Here is a 16,350-nt window from a genome sequence, read left to right on the forward strand (position 1 = left end):
CGCACATCCAATGTGCCCTGCTAGGTAATCCCCGCGCCTATCATCGAGTTTTATCGAAACTTTGGAACAAATTTTGGCTTTGCAGGCAGCAAACTTACCAGCGCCTGTCTGTCTTTTATCTGATCTACCATAACTTATCTGTCGTGCTCCATTCAGCGACCAGTCGCTGACTCGCCATTGCAACGGTATAGGATCCAGATTGGCTCGAGGCCTTCAACGTATTGGGCGTATCGAGTGGATCCAGTCCTAGACAGGGCCCACGATAGCTTTGAAGCTTTCGCATCCGAGTCTGACACCCTATCGACGGGCTGCTAGCGATGGAATCAGTGAACGACTCATGATTGGCAAGCAGCCTGCCCAGGCTACCAAGAAAGCTTGAGATCCGTGCTCGAGGAAGCGATGTCAACCCGACGTATCCTCTTATTTAAACCTCGTCGCTCTCCCTCGTTCTGTCAAATGTCAGTCACTCAGCCAGTCAACAATGGCTTTCATCATCGAGCAGCTGGAAAGCTACCATCTGCTGCAAGGCGCAGTCGTGGCCCTTCTCTTGGTCTTGGTGTTGAGATTTTCTCAGGAGTCCACTGAAAGCTTTCCTTACAAAAACATTCCCCTGATCGGGAAAAGCAGATGGGAGCTCTCGAACAGCAAGGCTAAGCAGCGATTCGTGACATCCGCCAAGGAGCTCTTCGAGGAGGGGTTCAGCCAGGTTCGTGCATTGTTCAGCCCAGGACAAATAGGGTAGAGTTTTCACAGGTGCCTTGTACCATGCGCTAATAGGGACTCGATATAGGGCAGAAAGGTCTTTCAACTGGTCGCAGCCTCCGATCCAACCATCGTGCTCCACCCCAGCCTTGTGGATGAGGTCAAGAACCACCCGCATCTCAGCTTCGACGAAGCGAACAAGAAGGTAGTCTCTACCCTTGTGGTATAGCATGGGCCGAGCCGATCTAAGTCATATCCGAGCAGTTCTTTTTTGGATCTAAAATTCCCGGCTTCGAGGTCTTCGAGAAGATAGAGCCGATTCAAATGGATGTGATCAACAAGCGCCTTACCCATTCTCTCGGTAAGTGACGCTTCAAGTCGGCATGTGGCACCGCTAGAAGATACTCAGGTCAACTCGTGACTCCTTTATCGAAGGAAACTAGCTCCGTGCTACGAGAAAAGCTTCCCAAAAGTGATGGTATGTGCTCCCCCTCTCAGACGGACTGCTCAACACTGACCATGGTGGCACACAGCATGGACTCCGGTCAGCTTCGCTATGGACATACCATACATCGTTGCACGGTTATCTACCCTCGTGTTTCTGGGTGAGAAAATCTGTCGTGACGAACAGTGGCTGAATGTCTCCGTCAACTTCACCATCGACGCCTTCGTGGGTGCGCGCGATCTTCGAGCTTGGCCATCGATTCTTCAACCGTTAGTGCACTGGTTCATACCCACCGTCCAGGGGGTGCGCAAACATGTGAAGATTGGGTCCGCGATCGTCAACAAAGAGATCGAAAGGCGAAGACTCATTCGAGAGGGGCGGCTCCCCGCAGAGAACCCGCCTCGAAGCCACGAGGATACACTGGACTGGTTTCATGAGCTTGCAGACGGACGTCCGTTGAACGTGGCGCAGGCGCAAATGGGCCTCACTATGGCCGCCATCCACACGACGTCCAACCTCCTGACCAACGTGATGTACGACCTGACGGCCTACCCCGAATACATCCAGATACTCCGTGACGAGATCCAAACGGTCATTACCGAAGACGGCGGCTCTCTGAAGAAGACCAGCCTCACGAAGATGAAGAAAATGGACAGCGTGCTGAAGGAAAGTCAGCGAATGAACGCCGCCGGAATTGGTAAACAGCCAAACACCACAACCCCTACCAATTATACCCACCATGCTAACCATAACATCCACCAGCCTTTCTCAACCGCCTCGCCACGAAAGAGATCTCCCTTTCCGACGGCATGCGCATCCCCAAGGGCGCAAGCATGCTCGTTTCCGCCCACATCTTCGAGGACGCGTCCATCTACACCTCCCCGGATGTCTACGACGGCCTGCGCTTCTACAAGTGGCGACAATCCCCCGGAAGCGAGCACCGGTTCCAGTTCGTGACGACGAGCGCGGAGCACTACGCCTTCGGTCACGGGATGCACGCGTGTCCCGGACGGTTCTTCGCGGCGAACGAGATCAAGATCCTGCTCGTGCATCTGCTGATGCGCTACGACTGGAAGTTCGAAGATCGGACTGAGCGACCGCCGAACTTCATGCATGGGACGGAGTCGATCTGCGACCCGACCGTCCGGTTGTTGTTCAGGTTTCGGGAGCCGGAGGTGGATCTCTCGAGGTTGGAGTAGGGTCTAGGGGTTGACTGTTGTGATTGTTGGTAGAACAGGAACTTGAACGCTATCCACTGCAGAAATCAACACATGTACTGTACAAACATCGAAGACAACAAACATGTCTCTTCTGTTTCGGTTGCTCTGCAGGAGTGCAGTAGCAGGCCGGCACAAACCGTTGACATATAACACCATTATGACGCAAGTTCATACATACTCAAGGAGAGAAGTGAAACCCACCTGAAGCAAGGGATAGTTAGCGGACCATCAAGCAGGATCCAGTAAGTCAATGCGGCGAACTTCTCCTTCGCCTCCACCCCCCAACGCAACAAGAATCTGCTTGTGGAACTTCGGGGGCGGCATTACTTATGACGTGGGTAAACAAGAGCAAAAGGGGGAAATCACTCATAAAGCGCGTGTCCCCCCATAAATGTGATGAGCTCAGCGTACAGCACTCCCTCTACCGGGACTGCCGAGCAGATGCTACATACTTTGACTCCGTCAGACCCGCGAATGCGGGCACACTGGGGATTACATCCATAGCATAGGCGATTCGATTTTGCTGAAACATGAACTTGATGAGGGAAGGTGGGGGCTTGCTGGAGAGGTTTAGTTTTTGAGTACTGAGGCTTCTGTGGGATGCGTGCATGATTAGGATAGCTGAGCAGTTGGCCCGTGGGTTGTTTTCCTCTGGATGTCGGATGGGGATGATCGGAGTTGTGGTGGTGGTTATTGGTTCGATGTATGCACTCGCATGTACAGTACATGTCCTGTCCCGTACTGGACCGGACTTAGGGAGATAAACTAAGCACACAGGAGGTGGGTAGATTACGCTCCGGTAAAGGTTGTCGTAGTCGTGGAGATAGGGTATAATGGTCGATTGCCAGGGGTTAACGGGGATGGCATTGCGATGTGGTAGTTTTGGAGAATCAACATGTAGTATAGGACCTGTTGACGAGTGCGTGATATGCACAAACACGATCCTTGGGATCACCTGTCAACCGTAGACTGCTTAGGGTTGGGGTATAGAGTACTGGGCGTAGGTATCTAGTATCAAGCGTTGTCTATAGTAAAATAGCATATACTCGACTACTTAGTGCATGCAGAAGAGACGAGGACTGATAAGCTTAATGGATCAACGGTGGAGGCAGGAGTATCGGGTCATCGCCAGGGATTAGATGGAGTTTTCGTGCTTGTGTTTATATACTCTCTTCTGTCTGCCTAGTACCTAGCATGGGTAGTATGCGGCGTTCTATGCGTTCTATGATGATTTACGGGAAGGACAGCCAGTCAATAGATCTATAGAAGAGCCAAACTCAACCAGATCCCGACAACGACAACGTCTGGTAACGGTTGTTTGATACATGGGGAGCAGTGTCCGGGTTAGATCTGAACCTGACCCAGGTTCGCACTGCTCTTGGTTCCTGAAAGTCTGCTTTGATTCTATGGGTAGATCGGGTTGGGGACGTCCCCACTTCCACTTATTTAGTATGTAGTCCGTTCATACTCCTTCACATCGATTTCTAGGCCACTTAGCGTGGTGGATTTCATAGTAGCGGTGTCTAAGAATAGTCTTCCATAGACTCTCTGGTGGACTCTCTTCCTTGTTCCTGGGCCGAAGTGCCCCAGCCCCAGCCACCTGCTTTTTTGCCCAGTATCTATTTTGGTGTCTCAACAAGTTGGAGCTTGAGAATCAAGTATTCGGGATGTTGAAGTGGTGTGAATGCTAACGTTACCCAGTAGTTAACTTATGAGGGTTAGTTGGTCTCTTTAGTAGTCAGGGACCGAGACCCTGCCGGTACTGCGTAAGATGGTAATCTCCGTACTGAGACCGGCACGTTGCGAGTGGTGGAAAGCAAGTCATATACATTCTGTTACACAGACGCGCGGATACGCGTCGATCACGCGGTAAGGTCGCGTTTACCCCACCTTGGCACGCGTCGGAATATGCAGATAAGCTCAATCGGGTATAGGTCCTGTGCTTGAACTAGTTCCTCTACGGTTAACTAGTCAGATGCCTTAAGTTCATTCCGGATGGGCGTGTAATGCTGCCCGCTTACAGTCATAATACATACAACAAGAATATCAGGTCGGGTCATATAATTTGCCAACAACATCAATATCATATCATTACAGCTCATATCACCTTTGTAAGGTACAGTACATACACCAACTAACTTACCTTTGATCTATGATCTTGCTGCTCTGCATTGCCTACATACTTCATGGTTGCAACTTCCTCTGCTGTATAAGGGGATCCATCTCCACATTGATTGCATTTGCAGCAGTCCCACTTTCCCCCAAGTATTGAAAGTTGACAGCGACTCCACAGACATCGCCACTTGAGCGCATCGTGGTTGTTCGCACATGGAATCCAACTATCTTGGTACGATAGCCATGTCACGTTCGTCCATCGTCGCTTGGAGATTTACTGTCAGATTGATATTGGCTTCGATGTATAGTTACCTTTTGAACCGATTGACATAACTTAGGTCGCTCAGCTACTAGATATAAAGGGGTTACCAGCATATGATAATGCTCGAATTCTTCCGCGGCGCGAGCACCAATACTGAGTTGACGATACTATACTACGGTATGCGATTTCACATCACAGTCTCCGCCAAATATTTTCAAGATGATTCGAAGACCACAGTACAGGACTTGGCTCTTTTGCACAAATTGGACTCGCAGGATGCTGCGGTGGAGCAGAGTGATGAAGAAGAAAGCGTTGAGGTATGGAAGAGATCTGCTTCTGGATCGCACCCAAATGCAACTCTGTCATGAAGCTCTTATCTTCGGAGGAGCGAAAACCTCGAGTGCGAACTCTGCAGGGTTGGTTCGACATAAAAACCTTGGGTCTTACCCTACAGACTCTAAATGGGAAGTTCCATGTTCAGTCGTCGGTAAATCAGCGGCCTATAGGACAATTCGCTCCGGAGGCTGATCTATTCCCCGGTGTTGTAGAACGCGGAACTTCGTTGGTCGAAGCTTGGAGAGTCATATTGTTACCGAACGAGACAGAGGGGCATCTTCCTCGACGGCCCAAAAAGGTCTCGGTTGGATCTGGTGCAAATCGATTCTTTAAGTCTACTTACTGCAGTGAGCAAGCCGAGTGTGAGATACTTGCATTGGTTCAGATCAGATCTAGGGGTCTTTTAGATGTTGTACGTATTTCGATTATATATGAACTGGTGTACGGCCAGGGAGATTATACCAGTACCAGCAACTCGGGAATTCTGCTTAAATACATCGAGCATTACAGCAGATATCGATATAGATGCTATTTCTCGGCATATTCGGGCAGATCAGCTCCAAATCATGATGCGACGGCTACATGCCGCAGGGATCATTTAGGGTGACACAAAGCCAGACAATATTTAAGTCGACACCGATAACAACCTTTGCATCGTTGATTTTGGGGAAGGCGTCACAGAAGAGTAGATTAATCCAGACAAAGCCGAGTCTCGGGAGGAAGATCTTCAGGCGTCATCCGGAATTGTTGATTTCCTCGTGGGAACCGACACATTTACGGGACTTGGGGTGTAGAATTTCAATAAGTCCTGAGTTATACGGCGCTCATCAGTATATAGGTTTGAGGAGTTGATGGGCAACATAGTTACAAGTCTCTTTCCTATACATTGAACCTTCATAAATATGTATTTGAAGCACCAAGATGATAGTTGATATCAATAATTACTGATTGATAGTTTCTGTTCCATGTGCTTCCGGCGCACAGAATGGCACTACCTATGTGCAATACAGGTAAATTACACATACATTGCTTGGAAAGTTTTATAGATTACATGGTGGTTTCAGGTAAGGGTTCGTCTTGTGGTACAGACGGTACAGTACAAGGAAGAGAAGACTAGAAGAATCTACTACCGGTGTCTCCTCGCTCACTGCCACCGACTCATCCCTTTTAACCATACCACTCAAACTAGTGCTTGATCACAATTTCGACCGCCGCCATGCTACTGGCTGCTGGTTGGGGTCGCTAATGCACGCCCAGTGCATCGGGGTTCGTTTGGCCTGACGGTGGGGAATGCTTCTGCAGGAGACTGGAGTTCTCGCCTTCGGGGAGAGTGTTCGCCAACTCGCTCTCCCTCGCTCTCTCCCTCTCCCCGTTAACACACAGACACAGACACCGAGTCTCGAGTCCTCTAACCTTCTGCAGGCCTCGAGGCGCAATAATTTCTTTCGAGCAGCAGCAATTGCCTACCACCCCAAGGCCAACAAAATACCTTCCCAGCCACCCGACTTTTCTACCACACTAGGGAGTAGACTAGGATGAAGTCGAGACTGCTATTTCGGTCTCTGGCGGGTTCCAAGCACGGTTTGTCGATCCAATGGAGGACCCGCTGATAACTACCCCTCGTGAGTCTGTCTTCTGGACCGTGAAGCTTGTCATCACATCACCTAGAAGGCAGAAGGGGTAGAAAACATGGAGGAGCCCGATACTACTTGGTAGTACAGCGAGATTACCACGGGCCACACTGCACCCTGCACCCGACAGTGGGAAACCCAAGCCTGCTCACGGCATCACACCGAGAGACACCCTTGCAGGGTCGAGGACGAGCAATGTTGCGAATAGAGTAATGGGGAAATTAATTTATTGGGCATGGCCCGATCGATGTCAGCCCAGCCCGTGCAAAGGTACAGTACCTCGACTAGAGTCACCACTAGACGACTAGTCTGTTAAGGTACAGTCCTGGACACTTCTAGTGGGGGGGCGGCCAACAACGATTTGCCCCATCCGAGCAGAATTGTCATTTGTTCGACCAGGCACTGCAGGCGCACATCTCTTTTGTATTTTTTCTCTGCCCGTTCCGAGGGACGGTTGGGCAACGCGGTGAGGCGGATCTTCCTCGCCCACTATCAATCTACATCCAGCATCATTTTCATCCTCTGACGCAGGTGATGACGGCCTCATCCTCCAGTACAAGTCAGAAGTCGGAATGAGACTGCCCCGCAAATTGTGAAGAAAGGGCAAATCAAGAAAACTGATGCAGACTCAAAATTACCAGAGAGAAGAACAAGACAGAATAACAATCATGACACAAGAGGGAAGAGGAAGAAAGGGGAAAAAGGGGGTCAGCATAATATAGTATTCCTGCCGCTGAGTGGCTCACACGAGCATGTCCAGCATATCAATTCTCCGCATTCCAGAGCCAATGTGACGAGCGACTTTTCTTGTCCTTCTTTGGTTTTGATTGTCATTTTTTTTCTTATTACTTTTATTTCTTGTCTCATTTTCCTTCTTCTTCTTCTTCTTCTTCTTCTTCTTCTTCTGGTATGGGGCTACATATCGTGAAATAAAAAGAAAAGAAAAACAGGCAGGAAATCACTGGATTGATGACATGACATGAGATGTGATGGTCATAGCATCATTGCATGTCTGTCCGTGTGGGATCCATGGAACGGGGCAAGCAGAGGATCGAGCTTCTCTCCCGGAGCCTAAAAGAGGGAGGGACTGGAGGGTGGACTTGACGTGGTGGGAAGAACTCCACTGTTAGCTTAACTTACAGTGGTCAACTTACAGTGGTTAACTCAGTGGTAGCAGTCCGCCAAACCCGACCAACCCAAGGGTACTGTACGGGCGGCTACCGCTTCTGTCCTCGGCTGTCTCTCCCTTATTCCTTAACTTAACTTACCAGTTAGTTTCCTTCCTTGCCTTTCTCTCTCACCTCTCACCACCCGACTCTCCCTCCCTCCACCCTCCACCCTCCACCCTCCACCCTCCCCCTCTCTCTCTTCCTCTCCCACTCACTTCCTTTTCTCCCCCCAGCTACGTGTTCCTCTTCTTTTTTTCCTTTATTCTCCGATAGAGCCTGTCGCTCGTCCTTGACTATCCCTTTCCTCCTTTTCTTTTCTTTACTTTTCTCTCCTCTTTTTTCCCTTCCGTGTTTTGTTGGTTTCGGGTTCGTGTGGTCAATGTCCGCCTCTTCCCCATACTTCAAGTAAATCGACGATCGGGCAATGGAGCGCGGCTACAATTCAATGTGATTCTGTCTCAATTCCAGCGCATCGTTACATTCCACACCTTCGCGCCTCACATCACTGTACTCACAACTCTTAATCGACCACTCACACCTTGACGCACCTTGTTTTCCTTTTCTTTACTCATCTACTGTTACGATTTACGACCCCCGAACCCCCCAAAGCGCGCTTAGTCCATCTCCCTGAATCTTGACTCAAGACGTCCAACTACTTGCTAGAAAGATTTTCTTTGCTCTATCCTTCATTCTGGATACCGTCAGAACCTGGCTGTCCGGCTCACGCAGGATTATCGACCACGATTGAGTTCCCGCGCGATCAATTGGGATCGCGTACACTGCGCGCCATCTATAATCTCCCGGTTAGCGCTTTGACTCCTGCTGAGGATATCTCGTTTCCTGCGCATAACATTTCCGCAGACGAGCGACATGTTATAGTGTTAGAGAAAGTGTTATTGTTAAGAGTACGTATTAATTCTTTGGATCACGTTGTCGCGATCCAGCCCGTCACCAAGTACCACTGTACGAGACTGTCACCTGTCTACCATGGAGTCTCGACAGCTGGGTCTTTCGCGCACGCTGCCCAAGAATTTTACTTTCCCGTCCACCAGCATAGGGGAGCCGAGGACACCCGAGCGCATACCAGCGCACCTAGATGTCCCGCCGCCGCCGCCTCGTCATTCCAGCTGTCGCCTTCGCCGATCTCGTGTTCGCTCCGGAACCAACGTCTTTGCGCAAGCCGAGTATGACCTCAGCACGACTTATCCAAACCCCTCCGATATCCCTCTCCCCTCTATCGAATTCCCCACGCCCCATGATGCTTTTGTAGTCAATGGAGGCCCGACAATTCCGTCGCGGGATGACCGCTTTCTAGCGCCCCCTCGGGACAAAGTAGCCCTGAAGACCCCTCCGGCTCAAATCCGCCCGGATCATGACAATCAATCCGCCGAGCGCTGGTCTTCCGAAGATGCTCGTACTCTTGGAGAAAGCATTCAGCGACCTGGATCCGCCTGTTCGCAAGCATCGGATTCTTCCGTCTCATCTATCGAAACATTCGGGTCGCGACGCTCGGCGGGTGGAAGCTGTACGAGCATAGAAAGCGATTCGTACGATCCATTTTTCCATCTCGAATTACCCCCCAAGCATGTTACCGAGACGCCATCGATGCGTGCTGCTCTCAAGAACAAACCCCGGGCTTTCCCAGCAAAGGAGCGCTGGACAATCGATATGGATAATCATCTCTGGAATACTTATCAGTTGTATCTTCAGGATCCTACAATCACTCCCTTCAAGATGACCCCCGGCAGTATTCCGCCCCTGGGTGTCACTCATCGAGTTGCACGCGACGCAAAGCGGGCCTGGGAGAAACGACGCTTTAGACTGGACAAGCAATTTCCGTTCGCCATACTTCAGTCACGTTCGGGCGGAGACAAAACCCCGACCCCTAAAACCGATGCCGCAAGACCACTCTGGCCCAAGTCAGAGGCGTCAACCCGGCGAAGGCTCAAGCTCCTGTGCCGAAAGAAGTTCTGTATCGCGCCACATTATCAGCGGATGATGCAGTCCAAGAGCCCGACACCATTCTACGATTTGTTCACACGGGCCTCACAAGAAGCCTCTCAGGCTGACGGCTACAGCAACAGTTCAACAGCGTATGCAACACGCGACCTGGGCGTGTCACTTGTGGCCAACTCAGTCCATGGACCACTCGCTCAACTCACGGCGGAAAATTCCTCTTTGCCGGAGGAGAATGATGAGTGGTTCAACACCCCCATATCAGGGGTTGCGCAGCTAGCACCCATAGAACCACTTGCGCGAACCCATGCGAACGTAAATGAGCAGGAGAGCATACCTCGGCTCGGATCCCCATTTACATACAATACATGGGGTCCTCATAGCTCAAGAAAACGTTTCCAGCGCCATACGCCCAGGAATCGAAGGGATACGATCCACGTCACGGGCTCCCGGCTACGCTCCCCACCTGTGTTCCCCGCTGCTGAGCACGACGCCACTATCGCCAGCAATGCGCCTGCCGCAGAAACTCCTGTAGAACAAGATACACGGAACCAGTTAGAGGAGCTTGTCCGCCAAGGAAAGCTGAACGACATGGACCAACGTCGGATCCGGATCCGTAACCGCGGAGCGACAATGAGTGCGGTGAACCCTAGGGGCATTGATCAGCTATTTTCTCCCCCGTCATCAACATCTCGCAATGAGGATAGCCTCGTGGAGAAGCCTGCCAATCCACTTCTTAATTTGGTTGGAGACAGTATCAAGCGCTTGGGCTCACCTTTCAAGGTTGAGGCCGCCAAACGGCCCGAACCCTCGCCTCGGTTCGTCCGACATGCACCGTCCCTCTCCGACCCGTTCGCAAGTGGATTGCTCCCGCAGTTCAGACCGAGCGTTTCTGGCACCCCACTTAAGGAACCAGAGATCACCAACCCACTCCCATTTGACCCGACGGAAGAAGGTATATCGGATGCGGAACGAATTCGCAGGCAAATCCTCAATATGCCCTATTCAAGGCGGTGATGCTGGTGCCCGTTGCCTCACTAATGACCTAGACGACGTGTTGCGAACTTGATCGCTTTGGATTAAAGAATAATGACAGAAACGGCATTGACGAATCTTATGACCTTATCTTGAACTCCTAGAGTTCTGCATGTTGAAAGTTCTTCAACACTGGCAAAATTTGAAAACCGAAAAATAATATCAACTCAAGTGCATCCATGTGCGTTGTTCCAGCGGCATCCACCAATCTGTTATGCTCAGAACCGAGACTATGGTGTACCAGCCTACTTGGCTAAAACGAATCCAACCGACAGAAATCGATCGTTGTTTTCCTATTTGGACTTACCCCTTTGAGATTGCAGCATTGCACATCCACCAAGAGCTCCGACAACTTCATTGGCATCCAGCTTCATGCCACCATGCAGGTCTCTCTTCAACGCTGTTGACGGTCAAACACACTCGTTCTTTTCCTTCTTGTCCCCGCAATCTCAACCTACCTAACCACATTCATTCCCTGAAAAATCTACTCATTACCAATTCCAACTGCCAAATAGGGCAGCTTACCAGCTACGATCAGCTAACAGCTCCCTTGCGATTCATTCTTTGACCATTTCCTACTTTTTTTCCATATCATTTTCCAATATCATCTCATCACCACCAACCCCACCAATTCACTCACCGACCATCGACTTCCTGTGCGATCTGATCTATCTACTTCTTTTTTGCCACGACAACGAAACCGCGTGTATTCACAGGAAATGCACGACGACGATTGGAACGGAGAGACGCGCTATTGACTGAAATGATTATTTTGTGTTGCGATAGATGAAACGATCAATGCTGCATCAAATTTGACTCTTCCTGCTTGGGATGATTTGTGTCTTTACACATAACAGTACATGGAAAGCAAAGCAAGCGAAGATGGCCTCCATTATCTGTTGTTCTAGCGTTTTTTTTTCCGGCTCTATCTCTTTTCTATCTCATGTGTGCGACAGTGAAAGTCTCAGTCTCCTTCTTCGTCTTGTTTCTCTTTTCGAGTCTTAAGCTGAAGACTGTCTGTCTGGTTCTTTTGAAATGTCCACCCTTTTTCTTTTCTATCTATCTCTAGAGATTATCTGCATTTCAGATTGAGTTATGGCTGTTTTTCCTGCGAAGGATACGCATAACTATTCTACTTTTCTCAATTCATTGATTCAAATAAACTGGGGGGTTCGAATACGTAGAATACTGCTGAGGATGGTAACATTTGTAAGAATTATTGAGATGTGTAGCACTATCCCACAGACAAGGAACAAAACCTTAGTAGTACCAGAATAGAAAAAGGCAATCGAACCGAGAAAACACAATCCCACCGCAGAACGCCAACGCTGCGAATTCCAAAAGCATTGAAAAAGGGGGGGTATAAACTAAAAGGTGAGTGAGGTATGTGTTCAGATCATGCGACATCCACAACCAAAGAAAGAATAGAGCAGAACCGCAGAAAGGTAGACACTAGACCTTCTCCAATCTCTTCTTGCGCTCAGCGAAGATCGCCTCCAGCTTGCGGAGCTGCAAGCCGAGGCCCTTCTTCTCGGCGTTGCCCAGCAGCCAGGCCTCCATGCGCTCCCGCACCAGTTTCATTGAGTGGGTCACGGGGAGGATCGGTGCAGGGCCAGGACCGGTCAGGTCTTCCGCGACGCCGGCGGCAGCGGCGGGGTTCCGGTTGGCGCGCTCGACCTGGGCCCAGCGCTCGGCGCCGGGGTTGAGCAGGAGGTCGAAGACGTCGGTCCAGATGTCGCGCTCCCAGTATCTCTTCAGGGATTCGCGGATGCGGTAGGTGCGGGTGGTGGCCGAATCGGGCCGGTCCGAGTCAGTACCACCCGCCGAAAAACCCTCGCTGCGGCGGACGGGCATCGACTCGATGTACTTGCCGAACAGCATGACGTGGATGGTGCCGGCCAGGCCGTAGAGGTCGATCTGGTGGGTCCAGGGCCGCGATTCGCGGATCTCGTTGCACTCGTGGCTCTTGATCTCCCAGTCGGCGAGGAATTGGACGACCGGGTAGAAGGCGTGCATGTCGATGCCGCGGCCGAAGTCGATCAGCGAGAGGCCCTTGTTGCACCAGCCGTGGTGACCCCGCGGGGAATAGTGCACCTCGCGCGGGTCGGCGTAGTCGTTGTCCAGGTCGATCAGGGAGGGAGGTAGGGCAGGCTTGTCGTCGAGGCGAACGAGACAGTTGTCGGCTTTGATGTCGCCGTGGATGATCCCACTTGCATGCAGAGCTTCAACGGTGCGGAATAGCTCGACGGTGAAAAACATGGCCAGCACCTCGTCCATTCCACCCTCACTGTTGGTGGTTGGCGAAATTGGTTCGCTGCGGATGAGATTGACCAGGTCCAAAATCGTGCCCTGACCACGGTAGTCTTCCACCAAGATACTCTCGTTCCGATAGACATGAAGCTCATGAGCCCGGATCATACTGTCGGTGGCGCGAGAGAGCTCGGGGTTCCGGCTCAAGCGGTCGTGTGCCACGCGAATCATGTAGAATTCCCATTCACTCGGTGGGCCAACCTCCAATTTGATGGCTTCAAATCCATGGCGCGGGGCGTTGTAGCTTGAAACGGTTCTGCTGCGGGAATCTCTGCTCGAGTTGCCTGTCGATTCGCTCTCTGAGTCAGACGGTAGGCCTTCAATGCTCTCGGCGAAGTAGACGGGGGCATAAGCTCCGGCACCAAGTTCTCGTCGGATGATATAACTTCGGTCAGCACCTGGTAGTTCGAGGATGGGCAAGTCAAACGCCGCCTCGTCCCCGCTCTTCCCACGCTTGCTAGTCGCTTTAAAGAATCTCTGGACTTCGGAGCCGTAGTGGGTCATCATTTGTGGGTGGTTGTGATAGCCTGGGTAGGAAGCCAAAGGCGGCTGCAAGGAATGAAGAATGGTGTTACGAATGTCTTTGTTCGTGGGACTGCATTGCAGCTGCTTGATAACCGGCTCCTGTCGGCTGCTCTCACTCAGAGGCGTGAGTCTCATGCTAGATCGCACTTCGTCCACATTTGGACAGATGGTCACATCCTCCGGGATATCGGCGAAATGGTCCTCGTGGTGGGGGGTGGTGGTACCAAGTAGCGGACTTGACAAGAGGTTCCCCATCTGCGGTTTGGAGGGTGTCTTTGCGTTATACATCTGGGCCCTCGCGGCTGTCATTGAAATAGAGTACTCCGTCTGCTCAACGATCGGCGTCATGAAAGGCAAGCGGTTCTGAGCTACCATCGCAGGATCCCGATAGGTGCCGTAGGGAGCAACATAATCTTCGGGCATCTCTGGGACAAATCGTTGCCTCTCAGGTTGCTCGATACCAGCATTCTCATCAAAAGTCTCATTCTCTCTATTGTCATAGGAGGGGTGTTCGTCAACGAGTGAATGAGACGTGTGGGCGTCGGGGACGTCGCAAGCAGAGAACTGTGTCCATTCACCATCGATAACACTTTCCGCCCGTGTGTTATCCTCGAACCCATCGTCGTCAAATGACTTGTGGAAGGTCGTCGTCTCATCGTCGCCGAAATCGCTAGATGCAGCTGAAATATGCCCCGTCACAGTGCTCTCCCCGGCGCTTGTGTAGTCATCATCATCGAAATCACTCTCGGCCGCTTGATCGGTCTCCGCCTTCAGTGGTTGGTTGAATATACTATAAATCTCGTCTGTTGCAGCCCGTGTGTGCATTGTCATGGTGGGCTCAGCAGTGCTTTTCCGACGAACTTTGCTGCCTCCAGTTGGAGAATCAAACTTCATTTTGACTATAGGTTGTTAGGGTCTCTGAGCGTCAAAGCATCAGTAGGCTCGAGGAAACACGCTTACTTGTCTGAGTTTCTTGCTTGACCTCGCGCATTTTCATTTTTCGTGCCTTGGTCTTGTTTTCCTGGACAGCATTTGCCTCACCGTGCTCCTGCGCATGAGTCTCTCTGTCCTTCACGGTCAGTTTCTGCCTGAAATGATCCGGTAGTACGTTCTCTATGCCATGTTCGAGGGGATTCTCGGAGGGCATTTCGGCATTGGAATTGCCGGGAATCTCTCTGAGAGGCACTTTAGGCACCCGCCAGTCCTTCTTCAACCACCCCCGCCTCATCGCTCTGAGCTCCTCGAAGCTAACTTCATGATTCGGGTTCTTATAATCAGGGTATACGGCATCGAGGTTGACGAAAACGCGTTCCCGGCGTCCGGTACGTGGATTGATCGCTTCCCTTACGCGGTGCTCTGGCACGACATCTGGAACATCTTGTTTGACTTGAATTTTGGATTTTGACTGAATACATTAATCGTAAACCAACCCGGGTTCATGCCACCAATTAGTCCTGCGATCGTAAATATCTGGAAGTCAGAGAGAATCGGGAAATGCACATACCTCATCCCGGAAGATCGTCATCTTCTCCTTCGGCACGGGCTTCTTTCCGGCCTTCAAGGTTTCTCCCGCCCAGGGCTTCGCTTCCACCTTATTCTCCTTGAGTCGGTCCTGCAGTGATCCGATGCTGTCCCAGCCTTGCGCCGGTCCGCTGACCGCCGGCTGGCTTGCTGCGTCGGCGTCGGAGAAGATCGCCATCTTCGGTTTGCCGGACTTCGTCTTCGGGGCGGCGCTGCGGGCGGGGGCCGGGCGCTCGGCCTGGGCATCGGGCGAGGCGGGGGCAGCCGACGCGAAAGGATCAACCTTGGCCGCCAAGGCTGGGCGGACAGCGGGCAAGGCCGGGGACGAGGGACCACTGTCATGCGTCCGTTGTTCGTAACGATACTGGAACTCGCGGTATTTGCGAGCCAGGCGTTCTGCTGGCCGAGCCTCGCGCTCGATACCGAGGTGATAGACCTCGTCTGCCTGTGTCCATCTCCCCGCACCCTCCAGCCAGGCCGCAAACTCCTCGTAGAACAACGCGAGGCTCTCACCAATACGATGGCGGGCCAAGAAAGCAAATGTCTCCCGTGGTGAGTCGGAGAAAAGTCTGATGTATTGCAGCCATAGCCGCAGGTAGCGGGGGTCGTTTTTGTAGTGTGCGGAGGAGAGAAAGTGTTTCATGGCGCGTTCGAGAAGAGGAAGAAGCCCGGATTCCGGTGTGGCCTGGGCGGAGGGGTAGGCGTTGAGCGTCCATTTCACATATCGGTCGTAAACATCGAGGGGGTCATCAGATTCGTCAATGGCTTGCAGCTCCGCCTCATATTCTTGTCTGATAGCATCGTTGACGCTTTTGGTCTCATTTGGCGATGGGACGGCGAGCTTGTCCGTCGTTTCTCGGGGACTGAAGATCCGGGCTAGCTCTCGAGCAGATCGTCCCCCTGGTAGCGATTGAATGTTCTCCTTCTGGTTTTCGATGATATCGAAGTCGATCAAGTCGTTTGAGGCCGCCATGGCGGCGATGGAGAGCGAGATAAGGATCGCCCACTCCGAATGTGTACTGAGAGGGTCGTTCCCGCGGTATCTGGATCGTTATTATAGTTGTTGTCGGCGATTTGCTGGTGGGTGGAGGGCGATGAAGGGCGATGGTCGACACGGTTCAGG

At 51.6% G+C, this 16,350-nt stretch overlaps 3 protein-coding genes across 3 annotated transcripts; 2 read left to right on the forward strand and 1 right to left on the reverse strand.

Moving 5' to 3' along the window:
- The first annotated feature begins 309 nt into the window (after positions 1–309).
- BO95DRAFT_98843 (cytochrome P450) lies at positions 310–2,434 on the forward strand. Its single transcript, XM_025592361.1, has 6 exons — positions 310–706; positions 791–907; positions 967–1,063; positions 1,112–1,180; positions 1,236–1,844; positions 1,910–2,434. Exons 1-6 carry the CDS (start codon positions 482–484, stop codon positions 2,344–2,346), a joined length of 1,554 nt encoding a protein of 517 aa, XP_025443418.1. The 5' UTR covers positions 310–481; the 3' UTR covers positions 2,347–2,434.
- A 6,433-nt stretch (positions 2,435–8,867) lies between these two features.
- On the forward strand, positions 8,868–10,853 carry BO95DRAFT_360434 (uncharacterized protein; the record flags this gene model as incomplete). The annotated part of the gene is made up of 1 exon (XM_025582483.1): positions 8,868–10,853. One exon carries the CDS (start codon positions 8,868–8,870, stop codon positions 10,851–10,853), a length of 1,986 nt encoding a protein of 661 aa, XP_025443419.1.
- A 1,185-nt stretch (positions 10,854–12,038) lies between these two features.
- BO95DRAFT_441838 (putative checkpoint protein kinase (SldA)) lies at positions 12,039–16,345 on the reverse strand. Its single transcript, XM_025586278.1, has 3 exons — positions 15,211–16,345; positions 14,667–15,111; positions 12,039–14,605 (listed from the first exon to the last, which is right to left on the reverse strand). The coding sequence occupies exons 1-3, from the start codon at positions 16,198–16,200 to the stop codon at positions 12,324–12,326; spliced, it is 3,717 nt and encodes a 1,238-aa protein (XP_025443420.1). The 5' UTR covers positions 16,201–16,345; the 3' UTR covers positions 12,039–12,323.
- Positions 16,346–16,350: the final 5 nt, after the last annotated feature.

Source organism: Aspergillus brunneoviolaceus, assembly GCF_003184695.1.
Source record: "Aspergillus brunneoviolaceus CBS 621.78 unplaced genomic scaffold BO95scaffold_25, whole genome shotgun sequence".
Lineage (NCBI taxonomy): Eukaryota > Fungi > Ascomycota > Eurotiomycetes > Eurotiales > Aspergillaceae > Aspergillus > Aspergillus brunneoviolaceus.

Bases quoted from the DNA above. Each gene is read 5' to 3' on its own strand.
- BO95DRAFT_441838 (XM_025586278.1), bottom strand. From the start codon at position 16,200: ATGGCGGCCTCAAACGACTTGATCGACTTCGATATCATCGAAAACCAG. The intron at 15,112-15,210 runs GTATGTGCATTT...TAATGTATTCAG, and splicing joins TGACGATCTTCCGGGATGAG to TCAAAATCCAAAATTCAAGT. The intron at 14,606-14,666 runs GTAAGCGTGTTT...AACAACCTATAG, and splicing joins CAAGCAAGAAACTCAGACAA to TCAAAATGAAGTTTGATTCT.
- BO95DRAFT_98843 (XM_025592361.1), top strand. From the start codon at position 482: ATGGCTTTCATCATCGAGCAGCTGGAAAGCTACCATCTGCTGCAAGGC. The intron at 707-790 runs GTTCGTGCATTG...GACTCGATATAG, and splicing joins TCGAGGAGGGGTTCAGCCAG to GGCAGAAAGGTCTTTCAACT. The intron at 1,064-1,111 runs GTAAGTGACGCT...GAAGATACTCAG, and splicing joins GCGCCTTACCCATTCTCTCG to GTCAACTCGTGACTCCTTTA.